The sequence below is a fragment of the Dermacentor albipictus genome, chromosome 4 (assembly GCF_038994185.2).
Source record: "Dermacentor albipictus isolate Rhodes 1998 colony chromosome 4, USDA_Dalb.pri_finalv2, whole genome shotgun sequence".
Taxonomy (NCBI): domain Eukaryota; kingdom Metazoa; phylum Arthropoda; class Arachnida; order Ixodida; family Ixodidae; genus Dermacentor; species Dermacentor albipictus.
In genome coordinates, this window is record NC_091824.1 from 43394973 (window position 1) to 43422200 (window position 27228).

The 27228-nt window shown below is 46.7% G+C and overlaps 1 protein-coding gene across 1 annotated transcript in view; it reads left to right on the forward strand.

The window, feature by feature from the left end:
• The window catches only part of LOC135907145 (serine proteinase stubble-like), a 140671-nt gene that overhangs the window by 57109 nt on the left and 56334 nt on the right, over positions 1-27228 (forward strand). The window contains exons 2-3 of the mRNA XM_065438797.1: positions 18849-18939; positions 20515-21435. Coding sequence (XP_065294869.1) covers positions 18849-18939; positions 20515-21435 — 1012 coding nt within the window. The remainder of the gene's footprint in view (positions 1-18848; positions 18940-20514; positions 21436-27228) is intronic.

Genomic DNA, 27228 nt, shown 5'->3' on the forward strand with positions numbered 1-27228 from the left:
ACATTGGTTGCATTATTCAAGTCAAAGAAAACTGAAGTTGGCTTTGAGAGCTCTTTGGCAGTCTTATTTATTGGCATCCTATTCGCTCACCTTCCTAAGGAAGCTACTGGAGCAATTGCCATCAATAACAGCCTAATTACGTTGACATTTAAAAATACGCCACTACTAATAGGTAAAGGACACGCTGGCGTTTCAGCTGAGGCGAGTCGCAAGCTCGCCTCAGACACAAAAGAAAAATAACTGCTGTCGCAGCGGCCGTAATGCCGGATGTTATAGAAATTCAAACATTGGCGCCAAGCAGCGCAAGATCTCGACATCGCTGCCATTTCCAGTTGGGACGTCACCCTTTTATTAATTTTATTTTTTGCTTACTGTTAGTCGTCTCCACAACACGTAGATGACGACGGTTACAAGGAGCCCCATTTTCTTGACATGTGGGCTTCTATGGAAGATTCGCTACCAGTTTACATATAGCTTGCGTCTGGCGTGCCGCTAGCTTGTTGCTTGGTGACGCAAGAAAAATAGGTCGCGAAGTTTACTTATGCGCAAAACTTTTTAAAGTTTTAGCGAGAAAGAATAAAAATAAGATGTTGTCTGTGCGTTCATTTCACATTATTTTTTTCCGATGCTCGCGTCAACTAACGGTTGGGATTGATACTAGGCATGACGTCTTTCCTGTGGCCAATTTTCGCCGAGTGTCCCCTCTTGTTGAATTTGTTTCTGAATGGCTTGACTTTGAATAGTATATGAAAGCGACTGCTGGGCCGTTCTCGGTCAATTAACGCCATCGCACCATGGTATCATGGTACGCCATGGCACCATGGTAAAATTCGTACTGTCGCAGAAGAGGCTGCGCAACGCGAAGCTAGACTTGTCTACAAGTCTGGCCTGATTTGTAAGACGATTTACGCCTGGTTGGAGTTACTGATCGTCATTCCGCTATGCAAGTTCTTCAACGTAAACATATACGGGGAGAAGCTTGGTCGTTGTGACCTGTCGAGAAACGGTCGTACGCGGAAGGAGCCGTAGTTTGGCGTCAGAAACAGCTGCAAGTATCCACCCAAACCAGCGGGGCTACCGCGTTTGAAGGAGGTGAAAAACTACTTGAAGCCAAGTTTCAATCCAACAGCAGCCAAGTTACAGCCTAGCAGTAGCAGGAATAGCCCCTAATCGACCAGCTTCGCTGTTTCAAACCTCGCGCGACCGTGTGCGAAATTGCCCGTCTTTTCTTTCTTTGGATGAAGCCTGGTTTGTTGTGCTCCCGGCGTGTTCGTGTGTTCCTTCTGCTCTTCGACACGGCACAACTGGACTGCGGCAAGGTGAGATATATTGTTTGGCAATATGCGATCCATTTGAAGCAATTAGGCTTACTACACGTTTCGAGACTTGTGACGCAGTTAGCGAAAAGCAGCTCGGCCGTGTGACGCAGTTAGTGTCGCGTGTATTGAATCTTACTGGGTCAAGTGTCCAGTAGAGTGTACACACTCTTCAAACGGTTGCACCCTTTGGGGTGTATATTTGTCCCACAACGATAATCGTCATCTGCTTTGATTGCATTTCTTTTCTTGAAAACTCGGCGCTCGTTACTTTCCTGTCGAGAATGCTGCGTCACACTGATAACGCGCATGCCGTTCGTGACTGGGAAGTACCGGGCTCGCAGCGTTAAAGAAACGAAACGCGGGCAAGACAGATAACGATTATTGTTGTCGGACAAGATACGCCCCAAATGGCGTAAATTTTTCTAAGAGTGCACTCTTTAGACAACTTTGGGGTGTATCTTGTCCCGCAACAACCATCATCTGTCTTGCCCGCGTTTCCTTTCTTTAACGCTGCGTAGCTTGAGTGGATGCAAGTGACGCTCGCCCGCGCGCCGTGTTGGGGCTCAGGGTAGCGTAGCCCATCGTGGTCAAGCAGTTGTTGGGTTTGGGGCGTCCGAGCGGTCATTATTTCGTGATGATTGGTGACGTGCCAGGTGCCGGGTGATCGAGAGGTCCGGAGCGATGTCCAACCAATGATAAAAGGGCTTCTCTGCGTTTTTACAGTTTGAACGGTTAGGTTTACTAGTACTAGCAATAGTACGAGCATGATCAGGAGCACACGTACGCGTTGGAGCACACCTTCACCGCACTCCAGATCCACTTTTTATCCCATTTATTTCCCTCTTTCACTCTCGTGGGGAAATTCACTGGCCAGTATCAAACGCCGGATCGTTCCCCACCTCCTGTCCCTATCGTCCCACAATTTCCCGCTCTCAACATCCGACCTTTGCCGGCTCTCATCGTGCTACCATTGCACAATGCGAGGCAACCGCCTGGCAAACTGTTAACTCGCTGTTGACGTCCTTTCCCCGGGAGTCCTTAACAATGACCCTGTCATCAATTAGTGCCCTCTTCTGTCAGGATAGGGAGACCGGCCTTCGCGGTAGTTGGAGGGCGCCGATGTTGTCTTGAAGTGAATGATGAGGCGCGAACAGCAACCGCGACAGCTGCGTGTCTGCCAGTGAAGTATCCTTTGCTCCGAGGAATCACCAGGCATACCACAGGTCGCCTCTCGTCCAAGCGGGCGCTTGTTTTGCCCGTCAGTTTTGGTTACGCTGATTCAGTATGGTTCTCAGACGTCAATCGTAACAGCCGATGATGTCGTACTATAAGGGCGTCTTTACAGTGCCTTAGACTTGCATCTTCCAGGTAATGTACCTAGTGTAAATTGTATCGTACTGTTGTTGGATTTCAATCGTCAGCGAAGCAATGAATCGTCTTATGAATCCACCTAGGCATTAAACTGTAGAGAAATATATTCAACAAGAGCGGACACTCCCACAGAGTCCAGTAGCTTAATCGACTGTAGCGCACCAAGCGACTGGCATTAACACCTTACATGCATGCAGCTACAACGTAACTAGAACGGCTTGTTTTTTAGCAGTGTAATGGAGCCACGGTTACGTGCTCTACGCAAAGTTGCATGACGCTTTCAGCTCTATTTATTTGTCCTACTCTAAACGAGAAAGTTAGCCACATCCATCTTTCTAACTAGAACTCATCCCTTATCCTGTCACCTATACTGTCTTCGTTTTCGTCACCCATGCCATGTTGCTGAGTTTTCTTTGTTTAGTTTTCAAGACTATTTCGTCATACTTCGTGTTTGAACTTCAGAGGCTTGTGCCGGAAGGACGAATGATTGAGCTTTTCATAGCTAACAGGAGAGCTGTCCTTCACGACTTCGGTATGCCTTGAATTCTGGGGTTTTACGTGCCGAAACCATGATTTAATCATGAGATGTGCCATAGCGCGAGGCGCCGGATTAATTTTGGCCACCAGGGGATCTTCAACAGGTTAGGAATGCACGGTGGCACGGGCATTTTTGCATTTCGCCCCCTTCAAATTGCGTCCGCTGCGGCCGGGTTTCAATCCTGGGACCTCGTGTGCTTAGCAGCGCAATATCATAGCCACTAAGCCATGGCGGCGGGTCTAACTATAGTTGGACCAGCCGGGGACCAAAAGCTGGAAGGTGGAATCATGCGCAGCGGACGTCTGTGATTATCTAAGCTTTCACTCTTTCGCATTTTGGTTTTTGTTGGTTATTTTTCTTTCTTTTTTCTTTCTCGTTTCAGATTGGTTCCATTTAGATCTTTCCGCGCATATGTATATATTGGCATTCCTGTTAACAAGTATTTTCAGTCGGAAGTCAGCGCTTATCCCGTCTGGTTGCGTTTCGTCCCCGTGTGTTTGCTCGAACTGTTCACTGTCACTTTAGTATGTCTGTAGTACACGCCGAGATGCATTTTGTATTTCCTTGTCATGATGCGGTCACCTTGTGATAGCCTGGCATAGATCGAGGCACGGTTTCAGAGCAGGAAGGAAATAAATGCCAATCAGAAACGCTTGCTAATCACAAGTCACTAATATTTTAGAGCAAACCTAAGCACCAGCTTCGCAAATTCTTGTGCTTACGCGTAATTTCGACGTGCATCGCTGTCAGGTTACCGGCGTGGAGGATACAAGCCACTCAGTGTAAATGGACTGGACCAGTGACTGCCAAAGCGATCGGACCCGAACGCTCTGGAAGCAGACGTTCGCCTCCGTCTCGCATTTCAACAGACGAACACAATTCCCGCATTTTCCTGAAATTTTGCTCCCATCGCCGAAGTATCAGCAGGTGTCAGCAGTATTGACCGTGTGCCAGCAAGTATCAGTAGGGAAAACGTCATATCAACTCGTACCAAACCTCATATCATATCCACCGAGTGACGCCCGTCGACTCTTCGCACCTTTCGATCGCAGTCCATTGAGTGTTCGCGTTTCCAGTGTATAAGACGGCTTAGTGGATATGGCGTTATCGCGCACTACGTCCACTTTCCGATGGGAGCGGAATGCACAAAGAATCATGTACCGAGCTTTGGTAAAATATTCGTGTGGGATCTACATCAACTAAGATACATTGCGGTATGACCTCGCTCATAGCCAAGCTGTACCACCGTGTTGCAATGTGCCATAAGTTAACATACATTTCTAAGAGAGAGTTCCTTACGCTCAGCTCCGCTCCCATTTCACGTGCTAAGGTAGCTGCAGAAAGAGGTATTGATTTCGCCTTTTTTAGCGAGCGATGGGGGTATTCTGTAAGTGCCCACCTAGTGGACATGTCGGTATCGTCTGCTGCTGAAGCTGTGATTGGTTAGGCTGGGGTACACGTCAGGAGTAGACAGACACTTTAGCAGCGGATGAAGTGGACGCATCCACTAGGTGGACACTTACGGGATCGCTTCCCAGGTCTCTGAAGCGCCTATCCCGGCGATGCCAGCAACGCGCGGTCAGCTACGCTGTTAAACGACAAAAAACAACAAAAAAAGGTAGATGCACCATTCCGCTCCGCTAAATCGACTTTGTAGCGGAGCGTGGGCGGCGTTGTACATTTCGCCGCCCGTACGGAGGTCATACCAGAGTCCTTTGATATTTTTCTTGTTGTACGCATGCGCACTAGGGCTGCTGCTGAGCCGCCGTGTGCAGATCGTTAGGATAAGCCGATATGAGTGGAGTGAACCGTAAACAATGTTCTATAAAATGTGTTACATTTAATATAATCGCTAAAAAGTTTCCACCGCTTTCGCCTCCAAGATTGCGTCCATCAGTAAATGCTGAACTCGCGCAGTTATACCATACGAGTGAATCGACAGTCGGTACGCATATATACGCGACCAAAACAGTTTGCGTTGGGTATTTCTTTCTCTCGCTATTCAGTGTTGGTTTCCTTCACTCTCTCTCTCTCTCTCTCTTTTACAATGGCGATCAAACAACCGCATACTCCGCTTTCGCCGTTTGCGTCGGCGTCGGCATGCTATCCGGTTATCCACGGCGCATTGCACCGCTCACCTGCGAAGCGTACGCGGAGCGCGTTTGGCAGCAAAACCGACGAAGCGAAGCGGATGCATCATGAACGCCCAGCCAGGCCGGCGTTCTTCCTTCTCCTGCTGGCGTGAACGTTGTGCGCAGGCATACTATAAGCGCACTAGCGTGCCTATACTGAACTGCTTTGAGCATGCAGTGCTCTGAATGACATGCACAGTGAACGTCAATCCATCGTTAACTAAAATTTTACAGGACACTGACGCCGACAGCTGCACGCCCGTCTCATCTCGTGTTCCTTTGAGGTGCGACGCCTGAAATACCACTGGTGGCGTTCTTAATCACGTCAGTGTTTCGAGACGCCTGGCAGCTTTTAAGGGCACTGTTTCTACTGCCAAAGAGTAATTGCCTTGTGCGCTGCGTCGCGCCCAACTGCCACAACCAAATATAGTTGGAACATCATCCGAGGAGTATGGATGCAACAATAAATCTTCCTGTCGGTTTCGATGCTTCAGACGAGAGCGCCAAATTTAATAAACCGTCTAGTCTAATGCCACACAAGCAACTCATTTCTGTGTGTTTTTGTTTAGCAAGGAAGTTTAAACTTCGCTGGAAAGAATTTACCATTCGTACTGCACCCTCAAGCAGCCGCTGAGGGTGATTTATTCATAGGCCTTCATTGCCGTGCTTCCTGCTCAAGGTATCTGCATTGTTTTTGTGAAAATATTTCTTGAGCGCATAAAGAAGATCCAGATAATTAAAGAAGTGATAGCTGGTCGTCTTCATTCGAGAGCCACTTTTATGCAAGACACTAAAAAGAGCAAGAATGTTTTCTTTTCATAATTATTACATTATATAACAATGTCGCAGTGTGTTGGGACAACGCGCTTAATTTTAATATCCGTACCACTAAAGGTAGCGTCGCTATGATTGTTAACTGTGCAATAATTATTATAATATAGGTTTCGCGTACACAACAGAAAGGCGCCGTCTATATTTATGTGCCACTCCGCAGAAAAAAAAAATGCTTTGGGGAATAAAATTTTTATTAACAGTGTGATTTGTAACCAAGAGAATTTCATCTGCCCGCTTAAACTGAGAAAAAATTTGCAGAACGCTTAAGCTTCGCCTCTAAGAGCAGAACGTGATAGCACTCAAAGATCCCTCACTGCTTCTCACGCTTCGCGGCAGCTGCAGCTTATGTAACATAATATGTTTGCCGGGAAACGCTGGCGGCGAAGGCTATGCGCGAAGGCGAGCTTTCTGGAAGAAACGCGGCTTACGTGGGCCGCGTATGCGTGGAGGCAAGCGCCATCTGGATGGCGGTGCAAGGAAGCGGGTACACCGCTCTATGAACGCTAGAAACACTAGAAAAGGGGTTCGTGTTTGAGTTCTCGTGTGACAGAATTTTGTTTTCTCGTACACTCCTATTACAGTTCGACGCTATTATGTCTGTAGGTTGTGTGCAAGTCGTACTTTACAATTTTCTCACCCATTTTACTCTCGAGAAATTCAAATAGTTCAGTAACACCTTTGCGCTACACGGAAGGCCTGCATGTTTGGGAATGATCTTTCGCTCACACGATGGTCGGCGCTGGACGTATAGACGCGGCACGCTGACGCCGGATTTTCTGTAGCACGGGGCCTAAGGATATATATATATATATATATATATATATATATATATATATATATATATATATATATATATATATATATATATATATATATGTGTGTGTGTGTGTGTGTGCCGACAAACAAGGAGACAACAGGCAGCATAGGGGAAATTGTGCTTATCAATTGCATTAAAGAAAGTATAAATTATAAATTCATGGGAATGAAAGTGGATGTAAAAGATTTAGCCGATCCCACGGACTGTCGGAATCGATGTAAGCGAAGCTTTGTATGCCGTTTGCTTTGCTTGAGGATAATTAGCGGTGATGTTGGCGGCGAATATTTAATTTATTGAGCGTTTAGTGCAATACGAGAATGGTGAGTTGATGCTAAACGTTAGCTTGCGTGCACCACCGTTGTCTGTCTGCGTTCTACACAGAACCCAAAGGGAGACGTGTCTGCTTGACGCGTTGTCGCGCTTCATTGTTCATGATCTCTGAGAGGGTGGAGCATTATCATTGCCCCACATGGCGCATCGCATCGTGGCAGCAGCGGTCTGCACCACGTTTCGCTGCGTAGCGAAGACGCTCCTGTTCCGCGTGACGCTTCTTTCGGGCCTGGGTGTCCTCGACGCTGTACGCACGCTTTGGAGCCATTTTGCTGGCTCGTGTTTGCATGCATCATCTGCATACGTAGCCGGCACGCTGTTGAAACGCCAGCTCCAGGAGCTCTCTTCAGGCTATAGAAGACTGTAACGCTTACACTAACAATGCCCAGCACATGTATTTTTGTCACAAAGGAAAGCAAGCATGGCTCGTGCCATAGGCACAAGTTGTGAAACTCTGCCACCGCGAGGAGGCGAGTGCCATCTGGTGGTGTTGCTAGAAACCCAGCAGCGCGCGAGAGCATTGATGGATGGTTGGAAGGTAGGAGCGTACCCTACGAAACGGGGTGATGGTATTTGCCGCCATGCTCAGGTTTTTATTTTTGTTTAACTGTACTATAAGATATTAAAATTCACCATTTTCTTTATATACTTCTTCCTGCACTTTTAACCTTATGTCACCTCTCTGCTTCTGAGCACCAATCTTCCAACCGCATTTCACTAATTTGCACCGCATATTTATTTAAACGACTATTGTTATTTCTATACCCTAGGGACTCAGGAAGCGTGACTGTGCCCGCATCGACATCGGCATTGATACCATCACATTTTAGTATGAGGTGTTCTATTGTTTCTACAGATTTACGACACACAATACATGTGCCTTCTTCGTTAAATTTCTTTTTATAGCTATGCGTTCTAAGACACCCTGACCTAGCTTCAAAGAGTAGGTGGTGGTGGTGGTGAAAAACGTTTATTTGCTCTATTTGCATATGGAGTTAGCGGTTCTTCAGATGGCTTCTTCCATCTTGATTTGCAGGGTTGGTGCCCCTAGTCCAGGGCCCCACTGAGGGTAGCTGCCGTGCGAGCACGCCTTACTAGCCCTTGCTTGACTTTCAGGATGTCGCTGGAAAGCATCCTCTCCCACTGGTCCGCACTCGGGTTTTCTATTATGGTTATTTCTTTTGCTTTTTGGCAGGCCCACGTGATATGATATAGCGTGGGCTTGTCCCCGCACCAGGGGCATGTGTTCTCATATTGGGTAGGGTAAATTTTGTTTAGAATGTATAAGTTCGGGTATGTGCCCGTTTGTAGTTGCCGCCAGATTACGGCTTCTTCTCTGTTGAGTTGTTTGTCTGGTGCCGGGTATCTCATTCTGGCGCACTGCCTCTTGAGTTGTAAAACGCTTCCTTCCTGATCTGCTGTTTCCAGTATCGATATAGTTCGGCACTATGCTTCTTTTCCATTGAATTTATCCACTTTTTACCTTTCGCGTTTTTAACCTGTCGTTGAATGGTCTGTGTTTCTCCGTCCTCGTGTCTGGCATACTTATCGGTTAGCTTCCTAGTTCTTTTCCGCCATTGTAAGTCAATGCTCTTTCTGTATAGATACTTAAATGCCTTAGCTGCCCACCTGTTAACGTCCAATTTCCTCATGCATTTTTCGTATAAGATTTTACTTTGAGCTTCCCGTGCTTCGAACGATGTCCAGCCCATATCCCCCTGTACTGCCTCGTTTGTCGTTTTCCCGTAGTCGCCTAGTGCTAATCACCTAACAGCTCTCTGATTTACTTCCAGTCTCGAATGAACTTCTGCCCTTAAGCACAGGACCGCTTTCCGGAAAGTAAGCCCCGGCACCATTATTCCTTTCCATATACCTCTCAGTACTTCATACCTGCAAGAACAGGAGGCGAGTGCCATCTGGTGATGTTGCAGGAATGCCAATGGCATGCGCGGCAAGATCATCACTCAGCAGCAGCGCCCGGAAAGTTGAGAGAAGAGGCGAAGGAAGCTTCGCTTGAAGACAACTGGCCCGAGGTGGGGCTCGAGCCCACGTCTTTGCATTATGCGTGCGATGCTCGTACCAAATGAGCTACCGCGGCGCCGTTCTCCCATCCCCTTTCTGGGGGTACTTATGTTTATCTACTAGAACTAAAACTGGGAGTGTTAGCCATCACCACCGCTCACGGCCTCAACGGCGGATGTGGAACGTCCTTTTTGCCGCAGGCATCACATGTAAGTGATCCTCTTGGGTGAATGCAACTGGTTAATAAACCCACACATTCTACCTGAAGGCAACAACGCTGCCAGATTCGAGACCCTCGTTATGTAATGAACGACAAGAAAGGGAACCAAGGGGCCCGGTTTTTATTAGCAATATCATAAGAAGCCAACAATGACACCACGGACAGCTCAGGGGAAATTACTTACGCTTATTAAATGAAATAAAACAAATGTTAAATGAAAGTGGATGAAAAGGCCACGTATGGCACGAACCCACGCATTCGCATTACGCATGCAATGCTCTTACTAAATGAGCTATATTGAGCTATAATTGAGGCAGAAAACACGTTCCACATCCGCCGTTAAGATCGTGAGTGGTGGCGCTGGCTAACACTTGCAGGTTTAGTTCTAGAATATAAACATATATTATAATGAACATAAAGACCGCCGTCAGTTGCACTTCGCTCCTTTTTGAAGACACAGGGCATTTGTTGAATGAGCTCCTCAAAAAACACGTTGGAATGTGAAGAACGCGGTTTAAATTATAGAACCACGATGTCAAAGAGGCGCGACGTAGTACTAACGCATTTAGCTCGCATTTACGACTAACTCACCAGTGAATATTTTTTTTATTGTTCAGCTTTTATATATTAAAGAGTAAAATTTGCCTCTCACACCAACCGCTTTAACTTACAAATATATTAGTACATCCTGCAATGCTTTGGCGTATAAGTATGTGGACCACTGGCGTCAAGTGACCGAATTTGCTCGAACAAGCAAAGAGCAGGGCTGAAGCCAACCCTTTGGTAAGCAGACTACCTAATGCAAACAGGCAACACCCCGACTGCTACAAACTAAAAGAAATGGCACTGGAAACGCTTTCAGGATGTCTGAAATTAGGCTGATGCTAAAATCAGCAACACAATTATTTTCTTTCCTATTCGAATTGGACCGAAACTTCACGTATTTTGCAGAATCTTTCGGTATGCAAGACTAGACAGCTTATCCAGTACTAGTGGAATACAAATGTTTGATGATGAAACTATTATAATTAAGAGTATCTTTCCTTCATCGATACGTGCTTCAGCACTTTTCTAGGGCGCACTGTTTGGCCCGTAAGCCAATCGGAGCTACGGAGAAAATGGCTTAAACATTTTGATGGAAACCTGAGCGGGCGCTTCCATCAGGAGAGACCGCATAAAGCTTGCTGGACTCAAGGTTATCGCGCTCTGAGGTATGACTATATATATTTGAAAAGCTAATGGTAAAGGCAAAGAAAGCGTGAGGTGGCAAGGTTATGGTGATGGCCAACTGGCTCATGTTGCCTAGATGCTTCCTTGCCTTATTTCAATGGCGCATGAATGGAACTGCGGTGCTACTTGCGTGTGAGGACAAATGAGATGTAGACCTTCTTAGCGTATGCGGTAGTTGTGCGGTATAAGCGCGGGCTTAAAGTGTTATGAAAGATGTTGCCTTCTCCATTTCTTTGGTGCATATTTATAAAATGGTAGAAAGCCGAGAAACAGCCTACTCTTCTATGTCGCATAGCGGCTCAAATGCGACACTCGCGTTCTTTTGCAAGGTACATTAGTTACGTTATTACGCTAAAATAAAGCTTCGTCCGTGCATAGTGGTCTGCAGGCGTTTCGTATGTTGCGACACCACGTACGAAAGCGCATGGGCGTTGGACCCTCCCTCAGGTATGGCCACGCGTGGCATAGCCGTGTCATGAGGAAAGCTGATCCTGATGGTTGAGCAGACACAGAGTGCTAGGACCTTTAGGGCCAGTCGGTGGAGGCAACACGCAGATTCGGCCCTAGATTTCCGTAAACGGCACTTCCGGACGGCCCCCACCGGGAGAAAATCGGCAGTCGCCTTTTCCTGCATTACATTTCAACCTTTTCGCTTCGCTTTCTCCTTTCATATCTGTCCGGTGACCCACTCTGTTTTTTTTTTCACTTTCTAATTTCCATGCGACCAGGTTAACATTTCCTGGGTAGCGTGTGTTGGTCAACCAAATTTGGTTATAAGGGCAGTATACAACAGACGCTAGGCTCGTCTAGTTTTCGTTGCGCGAGACTTGTTTTGTCCCTATGTTTGGCTCGGCCGTTCGCGCTTGGCCTTGCTGTCAAGTAAAAATGTCGCACTTCCCGATTTTATTGCGATAGCAATTATACGCAAAACCGTAAGCAAAGGTATACGGAGCAGAAATTGCGCGATAAAACTCATTTTCTCCCCTCTCTGTGAATACAACTTGGAATTAAAGATTGCAGTCCAAACTTGGCATTACGGATTTTCTAGTGCACTGGCCAGTTTTCGTTTATACGCATTAATTACAAAGAAATTCTGTTTTAGCGGAGACCCTGTGGCCAATGTACTTTTGCTCACAGGTGTACACTCGAGACAGGTTCGCGCCGACGGCACAGGCGCCGCTGCCATCGCAGTGTCCTAGTGTCAACGGCGCATGCGTGGCCAGTGCGTGCAGTGACAGACCGTCCCGAGCACGGTGGAAGAATAAACTAGGTGTCTCAACGGCGCCGCCTCTCCAGCGGGCGATGTTGACGACCGCCGGTTCGTGTTTTCAAGGAATGCCGTGAGATGGCGCTAGCGGTTTAGAGGGTCAGTTTCAGGGGCTATAAGAGGGTCACCAGGCAGCGCGTAGGAGTGCGGGTGGCGCGGGCGACCGCAGTTGGCCATTGCTCTTGTTGAACGCCACGTGTCTTTTCTTTTGCCGATTCGACGAGTTTCCCTGATTGTCCTGCTTATTTGTCTAAAACGTTGAAAACTAGGAAGCGGCCAGCCGAGAGACAGCTTCTCGCTCCATTGAAAAAGAACAGCTCATCGTGTGTCAGCTCCAGTTGCGGCACTTTCGATGAGATCGAGGACTCTTGCATGCCGTCAGCACCAGTGCGTGGGGAGGAATGCACGGACGAAAGTGAAATGCAAGAGGAAGCCGGGCCTTTAACTTTTGATATGCTGTTCCACGACCCGTCGCTCGTATGCCTGCCCTCCAAATCGTGGGGATATCATCGCATTGAAATGGGTGACACAAAGAGCATCGTTTTCATGGCAACTTCCATGGCAACTTTCATGGTGGTCGTGTCCAGTGGGCACACTATGATAAGCTGTTTGTTGAGGACAAGAAGCAGCCTGGACACTTGCGTGTTTGCCACAAGCTCACGTATGCTCATCTGAATCCTGCGAATACTGAGAAAATGCGAGTAAAGCTCGCTACCCAGCTCTTCAGTGGAAGTGTTCCCAATGGGTTGGAGTTTTACTCACAGAGAAAAGCAACTGGACTGGAGAATGTTAAAGGGACAGTGGAACTTATATTGAAATTGAAGGATTTGTTCAATGCACTGAATCGCAGCCATCCTAAAGAAGGCATCACAGCGGGAAGCAAGGACTTGAGCGTTCTTGTCTCTTTCTTGCACTGGTTAAACAAGTGGGAGGGAGAAGTGGTGGCCGGAAGGATATCCCGCGCACATTTTCTCACAGAGCAGACCGCAGCAGGTCTGCGAGTCAGTTTTGTCGGATTTGGAGCTGACAAGATATTTGGTCAAAGACTGTGGCTTTAAGTATGTCTTGAGTGGAAAATTTAACCACGATGTACTGGAGCATCTTTTTGGGACAATCCGCCAAGCAGGAGGTCGGAATGACCATCCCTCCTTGCCTACTTTTCTTCAGCTGTACAATGTGCTGTCAGTGTACGGCTCAATTAAGCCACCAAAGTTTGGAAATTGCGAGGTAGAGCGAGCTCGAGAAGCACATGTGCTCACTTTGGCCAATTTGAAGCTTGCCTTTCAGGAAGCTAGGTGAAAAACAAGAGACTTGTCTTCAGGAGTTGAAAGGCAAATTGGATGGTCTGGTTGCCGCTGAGATTGAGTGTGATGAGGCGTTTGTTGAGATCTGCACAGAGCCAGAAGCAGTTGATTGCATTGTGTAATATCTTGCTGGGTTTATGTGCAGGAAATTGCTCAAGTACTCAACATGCTCAGTGTGCCGGCAGAGCCTCGTAGAAGAGACTGAGGTTCACACTCAGCCTGTGAGCACACTTGTGGATTGTAAAACGAGAGGTGGGCTCCTGCACCCAAGGATAAGCATTTTTTCTTTGCTGCAGGTGGCTGAAAAAGAGTTTCAGCAATATGCCACGCGCAGGAATGCATATAAGCTGACGGTAGAGGCTATGCTAGAAAAGCATACCTTCTCCTTCCCATGCAAGGACCACAAAGATGACATCATGGCGAATCTGCTGCACTACTATATAGCCATGAGGATGACGCAGGTTTGTAAACAAACAACGATAGACGACAAAACAAACATGCAACATCTTAGGAAGCTTTCAAAGCTTGTCTAAGGTGGGAAACAACCTTCAGGGTTTGTAGAGCTACTTCCACGTTTGTTGCTGTGTCCATTTTGTGTGTCCCAGGCTGTCTTGAGTGAAAATTCAAAAGCACTGCCCACAGAGTTTACCTGGCGTGCGTGTGCGCTTGCAGTAAACACGCAGAATCTGCAACGCAGAGCATTTTGGAAAGATGCGGCTACCCGGATTTCGTCAGGAGCCATCATTTTCGCTTATATATGAAGTTGCAAAGCAAGATATCTACTTCTGACGAATAATGCAGAAGAAAAAACTTGTACCAAGAAAAATCACCTTCAGTCAGCGGGATCTCGTTTATATGACATGCGTGGCCAGAGACAGTCTAGACATCCAAATCTCTCAGTTAGGCACGGATTTGTAAGGGTTTTGCATCCGACAATAGCCATAATGTTTACATTGGCTTTACATTTGCACCGAAGTTGAGCACTAGTAAGCGCGCTGTCTCTGTACTTGACTCTTATGAGCTCGAATCAAATTTAGGTCTGGATAGCGCTACTAAGCTCAGATATTTAAGAGGATATACCAATGCTTGCTTCCCAAAGGCTCGACAGACGCTTAAATTGGTACACAGGCATTTACGGGGTCAATTTACTAGCGATTCTTCTACGCGCGCGCACGTTTGAGGAGCGCCGCCCGCCTCACCAGCTCTTGCGGTTGACCCCCCAATGATCCGCGCCATCTGCCGAGAGATGCGTAAACCACGAGCGAAAAAGTCGGCGCGGCAACCTCGTTCAGACACCTAGTTTATTCTTCCACCGTGGTCCCGAGGGAGGCGCAGTGCATGCACATGTGGCTGCAAAAACGACGAAGCCAAAGGGACGCATTGCAAGGTTCTGCTGAATCGGCATCGCCAGTGCCAGGGCAGCATTCAGGCTCCCGGTCCTAGCAGAAGCGTTGGATACAGATATATTACCCTTCCTCCTGAGGAGTTGTATACGAACCAATGCACCGCGCATAGACTGGTGCGAGCTTGACGGATAGTAAGCGTCAAGCGAAATCTACTTAACCCTTTCTTTTTGGACGCTGACCAACGAGCCGGTTTTCCGGCGGTCTCATTTCGTACACCACCGAAATGCGACGCCCGTAACGTCTTTGCCGGCGTTCCTCATCGCGCCAGCGTTGTGACACGCCTGTTGTTGCCTGCCAAGGCACTTTTCCTGCGAGCTGTGCAGCAGCGGTTGCCTATAGCGTATAGTTACTGTATTTGGCTCCCGCAGCCATATGCATTAACTTGTCTAGCGCCTCCCATCTCATCAGTGTATCGTCAACTGCGAGGAGCTTTGCTACCACTTTCAATGCTTCTCCGTCATGCGAAACCCCAAATGTTCATTTTTGCCCACTCATACAGGAGCTAGAAGAACACAGGTGCCGTCGCCTTTGGCGTCGTCATCGTGTCGTCCAGCTAGAGACGACGCATGCATCTGTCGCGCGCGGAGGGTGAGGAGGGAGGTCTCCAGAGACGCAGAAAAATAACTAGACCAGCAGGTGAAGAGGACGCACCGTGAACACTCCACTCAATCGACTAGGTGCGTGGAGCACCCAAGCCAGCGTTCTTCCTTCCGCTGCTGGCATGACCGTTGTGCGCAGGCATATACTGCAAGCCCACTATAGCGTACGTTCCCGCCGAGCTGGGGCGTGTGCGCTGCTCTGAGCACAGCGGAGAGTAAACGTCGAGCAAACGTTGTGCGAAAAATTTCACCGGTACTACGGCTGACGGTTTCCCGTATCTCGTGCACCGTCGAGTCGCGACACTCACTGCGCTCCAAATCACCTCAGCATTGTGGGATGCCTGATAGTTTACCAGGGGGCGCTGTTCCTTCTCACAGACGTGTAGCTCGCGTGCTGCCTTGCAGACATCAAGTTCAACGCTGTGAACGCTAGACAGCGTTATTGCACTGACTGCATTCGCACTGAGAAATAGTTCCATGTTGTTTGACCGCAGTCGTGGGAAACTGTTCTTCATATATTAGCTGAGTACCGAATGAAAAAGGCTGTAAGTCTTACAAAGAAACAAACTATGGCATACGGCTGCTAGTCTGTTGCTCTTAGACCATATTGCTTCTCGCCGTTCTCTTTTTCAGAGTTTTTTTACATGCAGCCTCTTGCGACCGCCTCACGTGCGTGCTCACACGAGGAAACGCCGTTGGCACGTAGCGAAGCAATCACGGAACGCGCGGAGCGATACATTTTCATGGCCCGAACTTCTTGTGTAGCTTCCATAACGTTGCACCAGATCTCTGCAGTGGAGTATAGATGCTATAACCAAATATAGTTAGAACACTGTCTGAGGAGTTCAAGCGCAGAGATCCTTGCTATGACTGACAAGGCTTCGGGTGAAACTGCGGAGATTGTTCATCTTCACCCGAAAAATGTTTAACGGTGCTACAGGCAGCTACTATGTGCGGAATCCCCTGGTGCACCTGCTTCCTTGAGTAGCTAGCTATCACTGCACTACATTGAAAACGGTGACTTACGCTTACGTAACTATTTGTGAATACGCGCTGTGATCCCTTACAGAGATTGAATATTTGTGTCATACTTGCGTTTCTCGTGAATGTAACGATCGTGGCTGCGGTGAATCTATATGTGCACAATTCTAAGCAGCTTCGAATTGTATTTTATGTGAATTACGTCATATGACACTCACGTGAATCTTCACGTGTGCGTCAAAACTTGACGCGAGACTGGCCGCTCGAGGCACTTTGTGTTCGCAGGCCTCTCTCCTGCTTGGAAAAACACGCTTATGCAGCACGTATTAAGCAACGGAAAACTCTATGTGGAGTTTTTCATGTTGCTCTACAATTTTCTCGTTGCCACTTTCCATTCAATTTTAGTATTTGAGAATTTGATTAACTAATCAAGACTAATTGTGTAGTTAGACAGAATGCAATAAGTAAGATGAATATCTCGAAGAGACAGCAAACAACATTACCTTGATTCTGTCCAGCTACGTGGCATTTGGATATTTTTTTATGTTTGGCTCAAGTTGCGTGGGTACACCCCGTATGTTACACCCATAAAGAAACAAAGTGCCTCTCAGTTTACAAGATGTCTCTTACAGGTCATGTAACGCATGTTAGATCAATAGAGGAATATCCAGCATAAGCATAGTTAATAACGCGGCGTCTTCTTGCCTGCCTTCCCGTTATTCATGCAATTGTAACCCCTTCTACCCTCTTTAACGCTGCGGCAATACAGGGTATTCGGAGACAATGAATAAATTAATGAATTAAATGAGATTGAGTAAGCAAATAAACGAATAAATATATAAATACAGCTTTCGTCGCACGTCATCCGTATGGCCCTGCAGTTGTACTGATGTTTTTGCCCGTGTGCCTTCATTATAGAACCAGTAATCTTTGTTGTTGTTGTGTGTGTAAGATTTCGATCAGCTACTGTATACGACAATGCCGCATGTAAACGCAGTCTATTTAATCTGCGTGGATAATAACCGATAGCTTTTTTACTGCCGAAGTTTTGGCGGAAGCTAGCGGATAGATATAAAAAGCTGCCACCTGGTTTCCGCCAGGGTATCGGACTACAAGTGAACCAAAAACTGAAAACCTGGAAAAGAAAACGTTATTTTAGCATGAACGGGGACTGAAACGGGAGAGTTACGATTTCTTTCACTCCGAAGCGAAGTGGGGAAAAAAATAACGGTTTTCGGTTCTTCTTTACCACCATGCTCTGTAGCCTTACATTCGATTAAAATTAAAGTATGGGGCTTTACGTGCCAAAACCCCGATCTGATAATGAGGCACGCCGCAGTTGGGGACTCCGGAATGATTTGGACCACATGCGGTTCTTTAACGCGCCCCTAAATCTAAGTGCGCGGGTGTTTTCGCACTTCGCTACGTCTAAACGCGGCCGCCATGGCCGGAACTTGATAACGCGACTTCGTGCCTAGCAGCCCAGCATCATAACCACTGAGCAACGATGGGCCCACGAAGTAGGACCAGTGAGGGCACCTCTGTTCTGCGTAACGAAACAATAAATCAAGGCATAGTACCTGCCAACAAAATGCCCGAACGTAGGTATTTCCAAAGCGCTGAGGCCTCTTAATCATTTTAATGGCTTATTTCACTTTCTTCAATTTATTAGACTTGGCTGATGGATTCTTGACCCATGAGCATGTGCAACTGATCTGTACTCATTCTTCCCAGAATGCGTCACTGACACAAAGGGTGTAACATCTTTAGATGCATTTACATGCGTGTGTTTCGTACTTCTCCATGCAAACACAACTCATCACCACTTTTTCCTCGACAGCCATCATAGATCGCTTTATTCCTCTCTGAGTCAATGTTGAACAGAATTGTACTTGTTTCATTTAGTTGCAGAGCACATATTGAACCCCTTTACAAGAACATCGCTTCAAATCGATTCATACTACTCCACTGAAATTGCAATATCTTTTTTTTTTACACGACTGGCGTCCTAAAGAACAACACGCACAGCTTTTTTTTTAAATTGTTGTTCTTTTCGTACAGCTCTTCCGTGTAGGAAACGAGTTGATGCTGTTTCCGAGTATTCTTCGGCAATGCAAACGAACACGAACCGGTTTGACCCGTTACTCTTTCACTCCGGAGTTGAACCGGAACTGAATAGCTTTCACTGAACCGAAACGAAAACTGGAACGAAAAAAAAAAATGAAAAAGCTTCCGTTCGACATTCCGCATTTCGCTAATCCGGCAAAAATCGAAATACCACCGGCAGGAAACAAATCGCGCTTTTCCGGCTTCGATTTTGTAATCAGCGTAGACTGACTTATATTAATCATCCGAAGGCATTACAAATGAACATGTGCGTGCGCCTACATGATTGCATTCATTAAAGCCCCCGTTGCTTTCATCGTGTTGCTATCGTGCTCGAATTGCTTTTTTCTTTCTTTCTTTTTTCTGTTGCAGGGTGTTCGATGGCGATCAGCAGAAACGAGCGGCGCCACTCCTATTCTTCCAGTCCTAGTATTCACATTTTCAGTCATTTCACTCGCCAAAGGTACGTATACATCATGCAATTACCGCTTGCAATTACCACATCCAAATTAACAAATCCAATTACCAGATCAGCTACTATCCAATTCGAGTATGAGTATATTGGCTCATACTTGAAGCTTGTACGTCATTTATGCCACCATTAAAGCGTTCGCCTATGAACGGGCAGTTTACTTGTTCAATTCTGAGATTGCTCGACACTGCAGATAAAGAAAACTCTACAAAACACAAACATGCGACATTTAAATAAATTTACGTGTTCAAAACTTTCAATTTATATTCTTCGGCATTCTTGTCGCAAGGATACGCATCCAATCTTTTTGCAATATGGTTCGATGGTTCGCTCACAAGCAGCACAAACAAGCAAAAAATGCCGACTATGATAAATGGAAATTCAATCGCGGTGGTCTCGGCCACGTTCATATATGAAAGAGTCCCGAATAACCAATGTCATCCCCACCGAGTTGTGCTATCTTAATCGCTTGCTAGGCGCTTCCGCTCACTTATTGAGACAGGTGAACCGGTTCGCGACGCAAATTGCTGTCGGGGCTCACTGCCGCCTGGCTCACCGCAGCATTAATCATTAAGGTTTTGCTTTTTATGTAGTGTTTTGCTTAGTAACGAACATCAAATTGCAAATAATACGTATGATCATGACCGGCGATCCGACGAATAAAAAAAGAAAAAGCTCATTCTGCAACGGGAAGGAATTATTCGTTTGGAAAGCCGAAGTCTGGAGCAAGCGTGATAAATTATTGAATCGCCTTTTTTGAATCATGCTTATGCGTATTGAGTTTTGATATAAACGAAAAAAAAAAGAAAGCAGTGCACGAGGACCTTTTTTTTCACCAGGGGATGAATGACAGTTAAGAGCTCCATTGCCTATGCACATGCAGGGCAAGAAGATAGGCACAGAAAGAGCTAAACAGGTGACAGTGCAGATATGAGAGTCTATAGCAAAAGCCATCAATAGGATTGATTCATTCAATTTAACAATGACGGCGTATGTATGACAGGAATAACGTCACGCGACAACAGAGACCACGACGCTCATTTCACAGACAGCGAGCCCTTTATTTAGCAGCAAGTGTCATAAGCAGAACGTTAAAGGAAACAGAAGAAAGGCGTCAACCAGAAAAGTATTAAACGCAAGACCTGGAAAATGATGCCACGAAGAACGTGAGGGGCGCTGTAAATTGTGCAACCAGTTTAGCACGTAGAAAAAGAGTAGTAGAGATGGGTTATGGCTATGACCTTTCTTTGGAATTTCAAAATGAAAATGACACGTAATGGTATGCATCCGCACTTCATGGGGACGGGAGGTAGTGAGTAAAGTGTGAAACTAGACACGTGCAAAACATAAAAGCGCGAAAAGTACACATAGTGCGACCATTGGCGTCATTTGGTCATACTTCCAGTATGTGCATTATTGCATGTTATTACACTTGTGTACGCCCAGACAAGTTTTTATATTTTACCTCAATTAGCCGTGTGTTTATGCCCAGCGGCTCCCCACGGTCACGATGTTAGAAATTTTACAAAGCGAAGATAACTTCGGGCTGCCCTGTGGCGCGTGCAGGTCTGAAGATCAGCCCAAAGTCATGCGAGAACGCCATCAGCGAACGGGGCACGTGCATGTTCGTGTGGGAGTGCATCAAGCTGGACGGAAAGCACCTGGGCACGTGCACGGACGGCTTCCTGTACGGCTCCTGCTGCCAGTACGACGACAGCGAGAACAGCGTCGCGGGGGGCCTGGCGCCCGAGCCGCCTTCTTCGTCCACGACGACGACAACAAAACCACCGCCTTCGTCGTCGTCGCCGCCGCCGCCGCCGCCGCAGAAGCAGCGCCCCAAGCCGCCTCAGCACGCCAAGCCGCCACCGGGCAAGCCCGGCGCGACCACGAGCTTCAACAGCATATCGGTTCCCGGCTATCCGCAGAGAAATTTTACGCTCATCTACTTGACGCCCACTTCGCCCACGCCGACCACGACCAAGAGGCCCTCGACGACCAGGAGAACGTACAGGCCTTCGGCTAGGCCGAGCACGACGTCCTCGTCGTCGTCTACGAGGAGACCGGCGGTGACGAGCACGACGACACCCGCGACCAACAGCACTCCGACGGTGGCCAGCGTGGTGGTGACGGCGACCAGGTGGCCGCCGACGTTCCGGCCTCCCGGCATCACCACCTTCTGGTCGCTGTTCAGGCCGCGGCCGACCCTGGTGCCCATCATCACGTTTCGGCCCACCCGCCGTCCTCCGACGAGGCCTCCGACGACCACACGGAGGACTACGACGAAAACGACCACGACGACTAGGACGACGACCAAGAGACCAGGCCGGCCTCCGGGTCCGCAGCGGCCGCAGCACGGCACGCATGGCCGGCCGACGACGACGCGGAGGCCACCGGCGACGCCGGCGGCGCACACTGGCAGCGCGTCGACGCCCGTGGGTTCCAAGACACCGGTGCCACCGAGCCAGCTGCTGAACAAGAGGCCTAAAGGTTAGTAGGCGCCTGGCTCGCGCTACTCATTGCGCTATCATACTGCGTTTTTGATTACTGCACTAATTGTGATACCGACGACGTCATCATCATCATCATCATCATGTCCACAGCAGAATGAAGACCTCTCCCGGCGATCTCCGATTACCCTGTCCTGCGATTCCAACAGTGGTACGCTAAATAATTGATAGTAGTAGATCTTTGAAGAGACCGAGAGAGAAAGCTCTTTATAGAAATATAGAGAATTCTGCCGGCGTATAAGTAGGCGCCTACATGCTACTGTGCATAGGGAAAGGATTCGGGGACAGGAAGGCCCTAAGAGGAGGAGGCCGGGAAAGAATAAAACGAACAAGAGAAGATATAATCATGGTATGTACAGGTTAGACCAAATTGATGGTGTTCGTGTAAAAAGGATAGAGCTATGAAAAGAAAATTTAAAGCTTGCAAGCCAGACACCTAAATATAGCAACCCACACCATGGTCGGTGTGACATCACCTGAAACTGTTCCCATAGAGCATTGTTGGCAGAAATTGACGGTACGTGGAAACAAACGTACCAAGAAAGAGCAGTATTGGGGACGGTTCGTGCAAGATCCATGCCCTGAGGATGTCTTTATTTCGGCAATGAAAGAGGGAGCCCCATTCCACGTAATAAGAAGCTGGTTTCGAAGTTTTTTTTTTTTTCATCGACGATCTCGCTTGAAGCAGAATTCATGGATAATTAGTCATCATTTATTTCGCTGACTGATCTTCTGACACCACGAAAAAAACTCGCAATTTCGTCCAAAAGGCGAGTATCGATTGCGATAGTAAATTGGCAGACAGCTATACAAAATAAGGATAGTAACTTTATCGCCCGTACGAAGTCGTAAGCATTAATTCGCTTGCTAACTAAATTAACAAGCATAGTGTCACATGCCCACAGGCAAACATAAACTCCTCTAACCGGATGAGCGGGGACAGTCGCTGTCAAAACGCTGGGACGAGGAAAAGCGGCAGCAGCAGCGAGTCAGTTGGCCTTGGTGCTGCCTCTCGCTCCAACGCGAAGCAAGTGGCTAGAGCACAGCGCAAATGAAGCTGTAAGCCCCCGGCGTACCTGGGCTCTCTATCATCCCAGATCGCTTTCAAAATAGAGCCCGCGCGGCCGCACCATACGCAGCAGCCGCCGGAGTTCAACGCCCCCCCCCCTTCTTCCTCTCCACCCAGTGGCTTGAGCGCGACAGAAGACAGCGCGCTTCCTCCTTGCTTTCCTCCTTAGCGCCCGATTTTGAGCGGCCGTCGTCGGCTCACCCTCACGCAGTTTCACTCGCACATACAGCCCACGGTGCGTGGCGACCACATTATCGCCCCTGGACTTCATATAAAACAACACGTACGGCGATGTCGACGCCGACGGCAGAAATGCGCCTGTACTGTCCATGTAATTGTTGTCGCAATGAAATTCGCAGTACAGGCGGCAGGCAAAACATAAAGGCGGACTTCATAATCAAGGTCTTAAAAAAAGTTTTTCCTCTCTTTCTGCTATTTCACTCCTTCGCAGAACGTTCGGGCGGGCTAGCTGGTTGATAGCTTCAGTCGTTTCTCATAACTGCGCCAAAAAACGAGGACACAAGAAAGAAGCACACACCACGAGTGCAGACAGCCAACTGTTAATTTTTGAAAAGCAAGCAACATACAGTTGCTAGCTTTCAGTTGGGAGTCTCGTGGTGTGGTGTGTTTTTTTCTTGTGTCCTTGTTTTTTCGCGCACTCATAAGAAACACTCCTTCGCAACCGTTTGCAGCTTCTATTAGGCTAGGAAACTTCTGCATAAGTATTCCTTAATGCATATACAGAAGTTTCCTTGCCTTCACCAACGATGCCCATCCAGATGACAACAGTGATACATAAAATGTTGCGCTCGCAAGCACCACCAACTCCCGCAAGGTACGGATACGCTAGTATGTATGTTCGCATGATCGAGAAACGCTGCCGTATCAAGCGGGGAACAGGGCCGGCATACCTGCCCACAGAAAGCTTGCAACGGCTAAAGACTCGCAGTTGCCGCTGAGATAGTAAGGCAAACGCACACATATGCAAAAGTGAGTTCCGGGACGCCTTAGATTAACACAGCAGGTAAATTTGCCAGAGATTCGCCTCACAGGTAAATTCGCCAGGTAAATTCACCTCTCAACCTAATTTTAAGCTCTCTGTACATATTTATTGAAGAAGCATTAGCAAAATAAATCCCTCTGGTCAGGCCGGTAAAATGCGTTTGGTATTGCATTTATTAGTCGTATATTTCGTATATTGACTTGAAAAAGACAACTGTAAACCAAGTTTTACACAAGTGCCTCTCGAATTGGCACAGCGAGATTCCAGCTGCAGCTATTTAACGCAGTGTGCAGTGCCCAAGCTTGCATTTCCCGGCAAGATCTTATGAGCGGAGGACGAAATGTGAACCAAAATGTCGCAATGGTAGAGCCCAATTTCAATTATTTTCTTGGTAAAACAAAGATTATATTTATTAATGTTTCTCTTCTGAGGAATGTGGTCCTTCTCCGCTGCCAGTTTGACGGTGCATTTTTCATGGGACACCCCAGTTTGTTATTTACGTCTGATTGCAGATGGCAATAGCATTCTTTCTTTAAAAATTTAAGCGGGTGAATCAGAGCCGGTATGCATATATGCAGGTGCAAATAAAGCTTATCTAAACGTACCCTTTGGGGACAGTTTTATGGAGTAATAACACATTTTCTTGAGCCAGCACATTTTGTGAATTTTGAGAGATTGCTGTTATCGGGCTATTTTATTTCGAAGTTAAGAGGGGAAGAAGTATTAATTGTCTGAAATCGTTCCAAGCAGAAAGTGCAATGCCGAGTTATTCCAATAAGGCAAGTCTCGTAGCACTGCAAGAAGTACCCGATTTCTAGAAGAAATGTTTCTGACACTTACTTACCTGCCATATGGTGTAACTCAAGTGCTCTGCCCCCCCGCGTTTACAAAAGTAGTGTATTGCCGAGTATATTTTGGGAGTGCATTTCTTCTGACGCGTTGTGCACACATTTTATAATAAGAAGACGGACAGAGTCGAGTTCGCGGCTGTTTTTCGTGGCGCATAACAATACGTTGCTCAATAGTGGCGATAACAACTTTACTTCAGCCCGAATTAAAAAAAAATTGTGTTAGTACATTAGTTATAAACAAAAAAGCAACATTTGCGATTGAATGAGCAAGTTGATGATAATTTCTGATGAGTCACTTGTCAGTTTATCTTTATGCAGGGGAGTACCAGTAGTTCTGTAGCTTGCGTAGGTTCTTTTAAGGATACAACGCCAGTATTTTCTTTGTATCGGCAGTAACAATTTCTTCACAACACTTTCATCTTCAACATAGCGCTCTTGCAATGCATGCATCCTCAAAAAACGTCCAATGTGCTGACATTGACAGCACACTGTTGTAGTTTTCACAGCTGCGTCTTCAGTGCAGTTTAGGAAATAGGGCGCTATCGTAGTGGAAGATACTTGGCAAATAAACTTATTTACACGGATTAACTTTATGAGAAGGTTTATTTCTTTCGCGCTGCATTCGAGGTTTAATGTTTTGTGTGTGTGTGTGTGTGTGTGTGTGTGTGTGTGTGTGTGTGTGTGTGTGTGTGTGTGTGTGTGCGTGTGCGTGCGTGTGCGTGTGCGTGTGCGTGCGTGTGTGTGTGCGTGTGTGTGTGTGTGTGTTCGTGTGTGCGTGCGTGTGTGCATGCGTGTGGTTTCAGCTTAGGCTTATATTACGCGATTAAGCGACGCACATGAGGCTTGCCTTAAACCAAACCAGGCTTCTGCTAGGTTGTTCTCAGAGTATGTGCATGATCATTGATGTAAACATGCACAGTTTCAAGGCTTTGTGTTGCTGAAAAGCACTAGGGAGCAGCAGTCGCTCTCTACTGCTCTCAGTGGTCAGTGAGGTTTTCTGGCAAACGTGCACTTTGTTAATTTCAAATTTCTAATCACCTACACATCCTGAATGACAAAGCTGTAAGCTTCCACTACAATAAAAATTACACGATATAATATCCTGCCATAGCGTGAAAGCTTTATTGCGGGCTCAAAAAAAGAAATCACTTTTCTAATCAGCCATGGAAGCGAGCACTTGTTGGCCGACTCTGCAGTGGATGAAACGTCGCCTGTGATAAAAGTACCTGATTGACAAACGTTATACTATCTACACTTCCGGAAGACATTGCTATTTTCCGAATAGGAGAAGTATATGAGAATAGAAAGAATACCAGCATGCCAGCATTGCAGAACCTAATAAACCAACGGAGAACAAAGCCACAAGAATTTCTTCGTTGGTATGTACCACTATCATATCTGCTCACCTATTCCTTGCCTAGTTGAACTACTATGCGAACCATCACTGTAGACCTAGAATACGGCAGGAGCTCAGTGGCTTCTCGTATATCTCAAGAAATTCTGGTGAAACTGGCAGACGGCGTTATTCGATAGTTTATTTAGCATAATTAATAAAACCTACAAGCGTACAACAGTCACATTTACACGGTAATGAAGTGAACTAGCGAACTGACTTTTAGTACTTTAGACTATCGTGCGGTGCTTCTGTGCGGCCTGCAAGCCCAGAAATGTGTAGTCTTACACCAGCAATATTTTTTTCGGGCTTCTTGAAGAAATTTCACATATCGTACCGTCATCAATGTCCCTCAATGCCGTGGTACTTGTCAAGTGAAAAATTTAGGTCACTTATTTAACATATTTCATTAAAGGGGAAATAAAATGAATGTTTTTAATGTCATACAGATGATCATCAACACTCATTATGCGCACTTCTGAACATATTCCTCTTGCAGTAATTTACAATTATCCCGGTCTTGCTGTGGTAACTACATCCATTGCCCGCGAATTTCCAAATGTCACCACACCTTTAAAACCCTGCAGTCCTCAACTGCACTTATCTTCGCTTGGCACCCATTTCATTGCTTAGATAACCAGATGGTTATTTCGTCTATGCATAGCATGACAGTCTCCATGCCCCTTACTTAACTAGCTGTTATCAGCTACGTGCTGTAGCTCTTCCATCCATACTGTCGTCTTCCTGCATCTTTAACGTCAGCCTATCATTTTCCGTTCCGCCCTTCGTTGCGTTATCCGTAGTTTTCTTCATATATATATATATATATATATATATATATATATATATATATATATATATATATATATATATACTTTGTTGCCCTATATATACGTGAGTAAATTCTGACCTAAAAGTTGGCAAAAAAGTGTGTGCACTGAAATGTATCTGTAGTCATGACTGGCTGCCTTTCATGATAGGAAAATTTAATGGGATCTGCTGGGATTATAGAAGCAGGGCCTATCTATCAAACTCGCCTCGCAGGCAACGACCATTGCGTGCTCGTAATAGAAAAAAAGAAGAGAGAGAAATGAGCTAAGAAAATAACCCCGTAAACGAACTGTAAAGAAACCATAGGCTATAAAACAATCAGCGACGCTCTATTTCAGTGGAAAACGCATTATGGCAGTGGTTTCGTCTGAAGAAGCAACCATCTCGTTCTCGCCCTTCCGAGCGTAGCGGGAAGCACTTAGATACGGCATAAACGGTAAGTGTATGAGAGCTAGTCTTGAGATAGCAGCTGCATGTACGGAGGGTTCCGAAAGCGGGCTATGAGGAAAAAGAGGAAAAGACAATGGCCGAGGGCTGGCACGAGCAGATTTATGGGAACGAGGCGTAATACAGCGCAGATAATGGGCTCAACCTGGGTGTCCCACATGTGAATCCCACGCGACCAC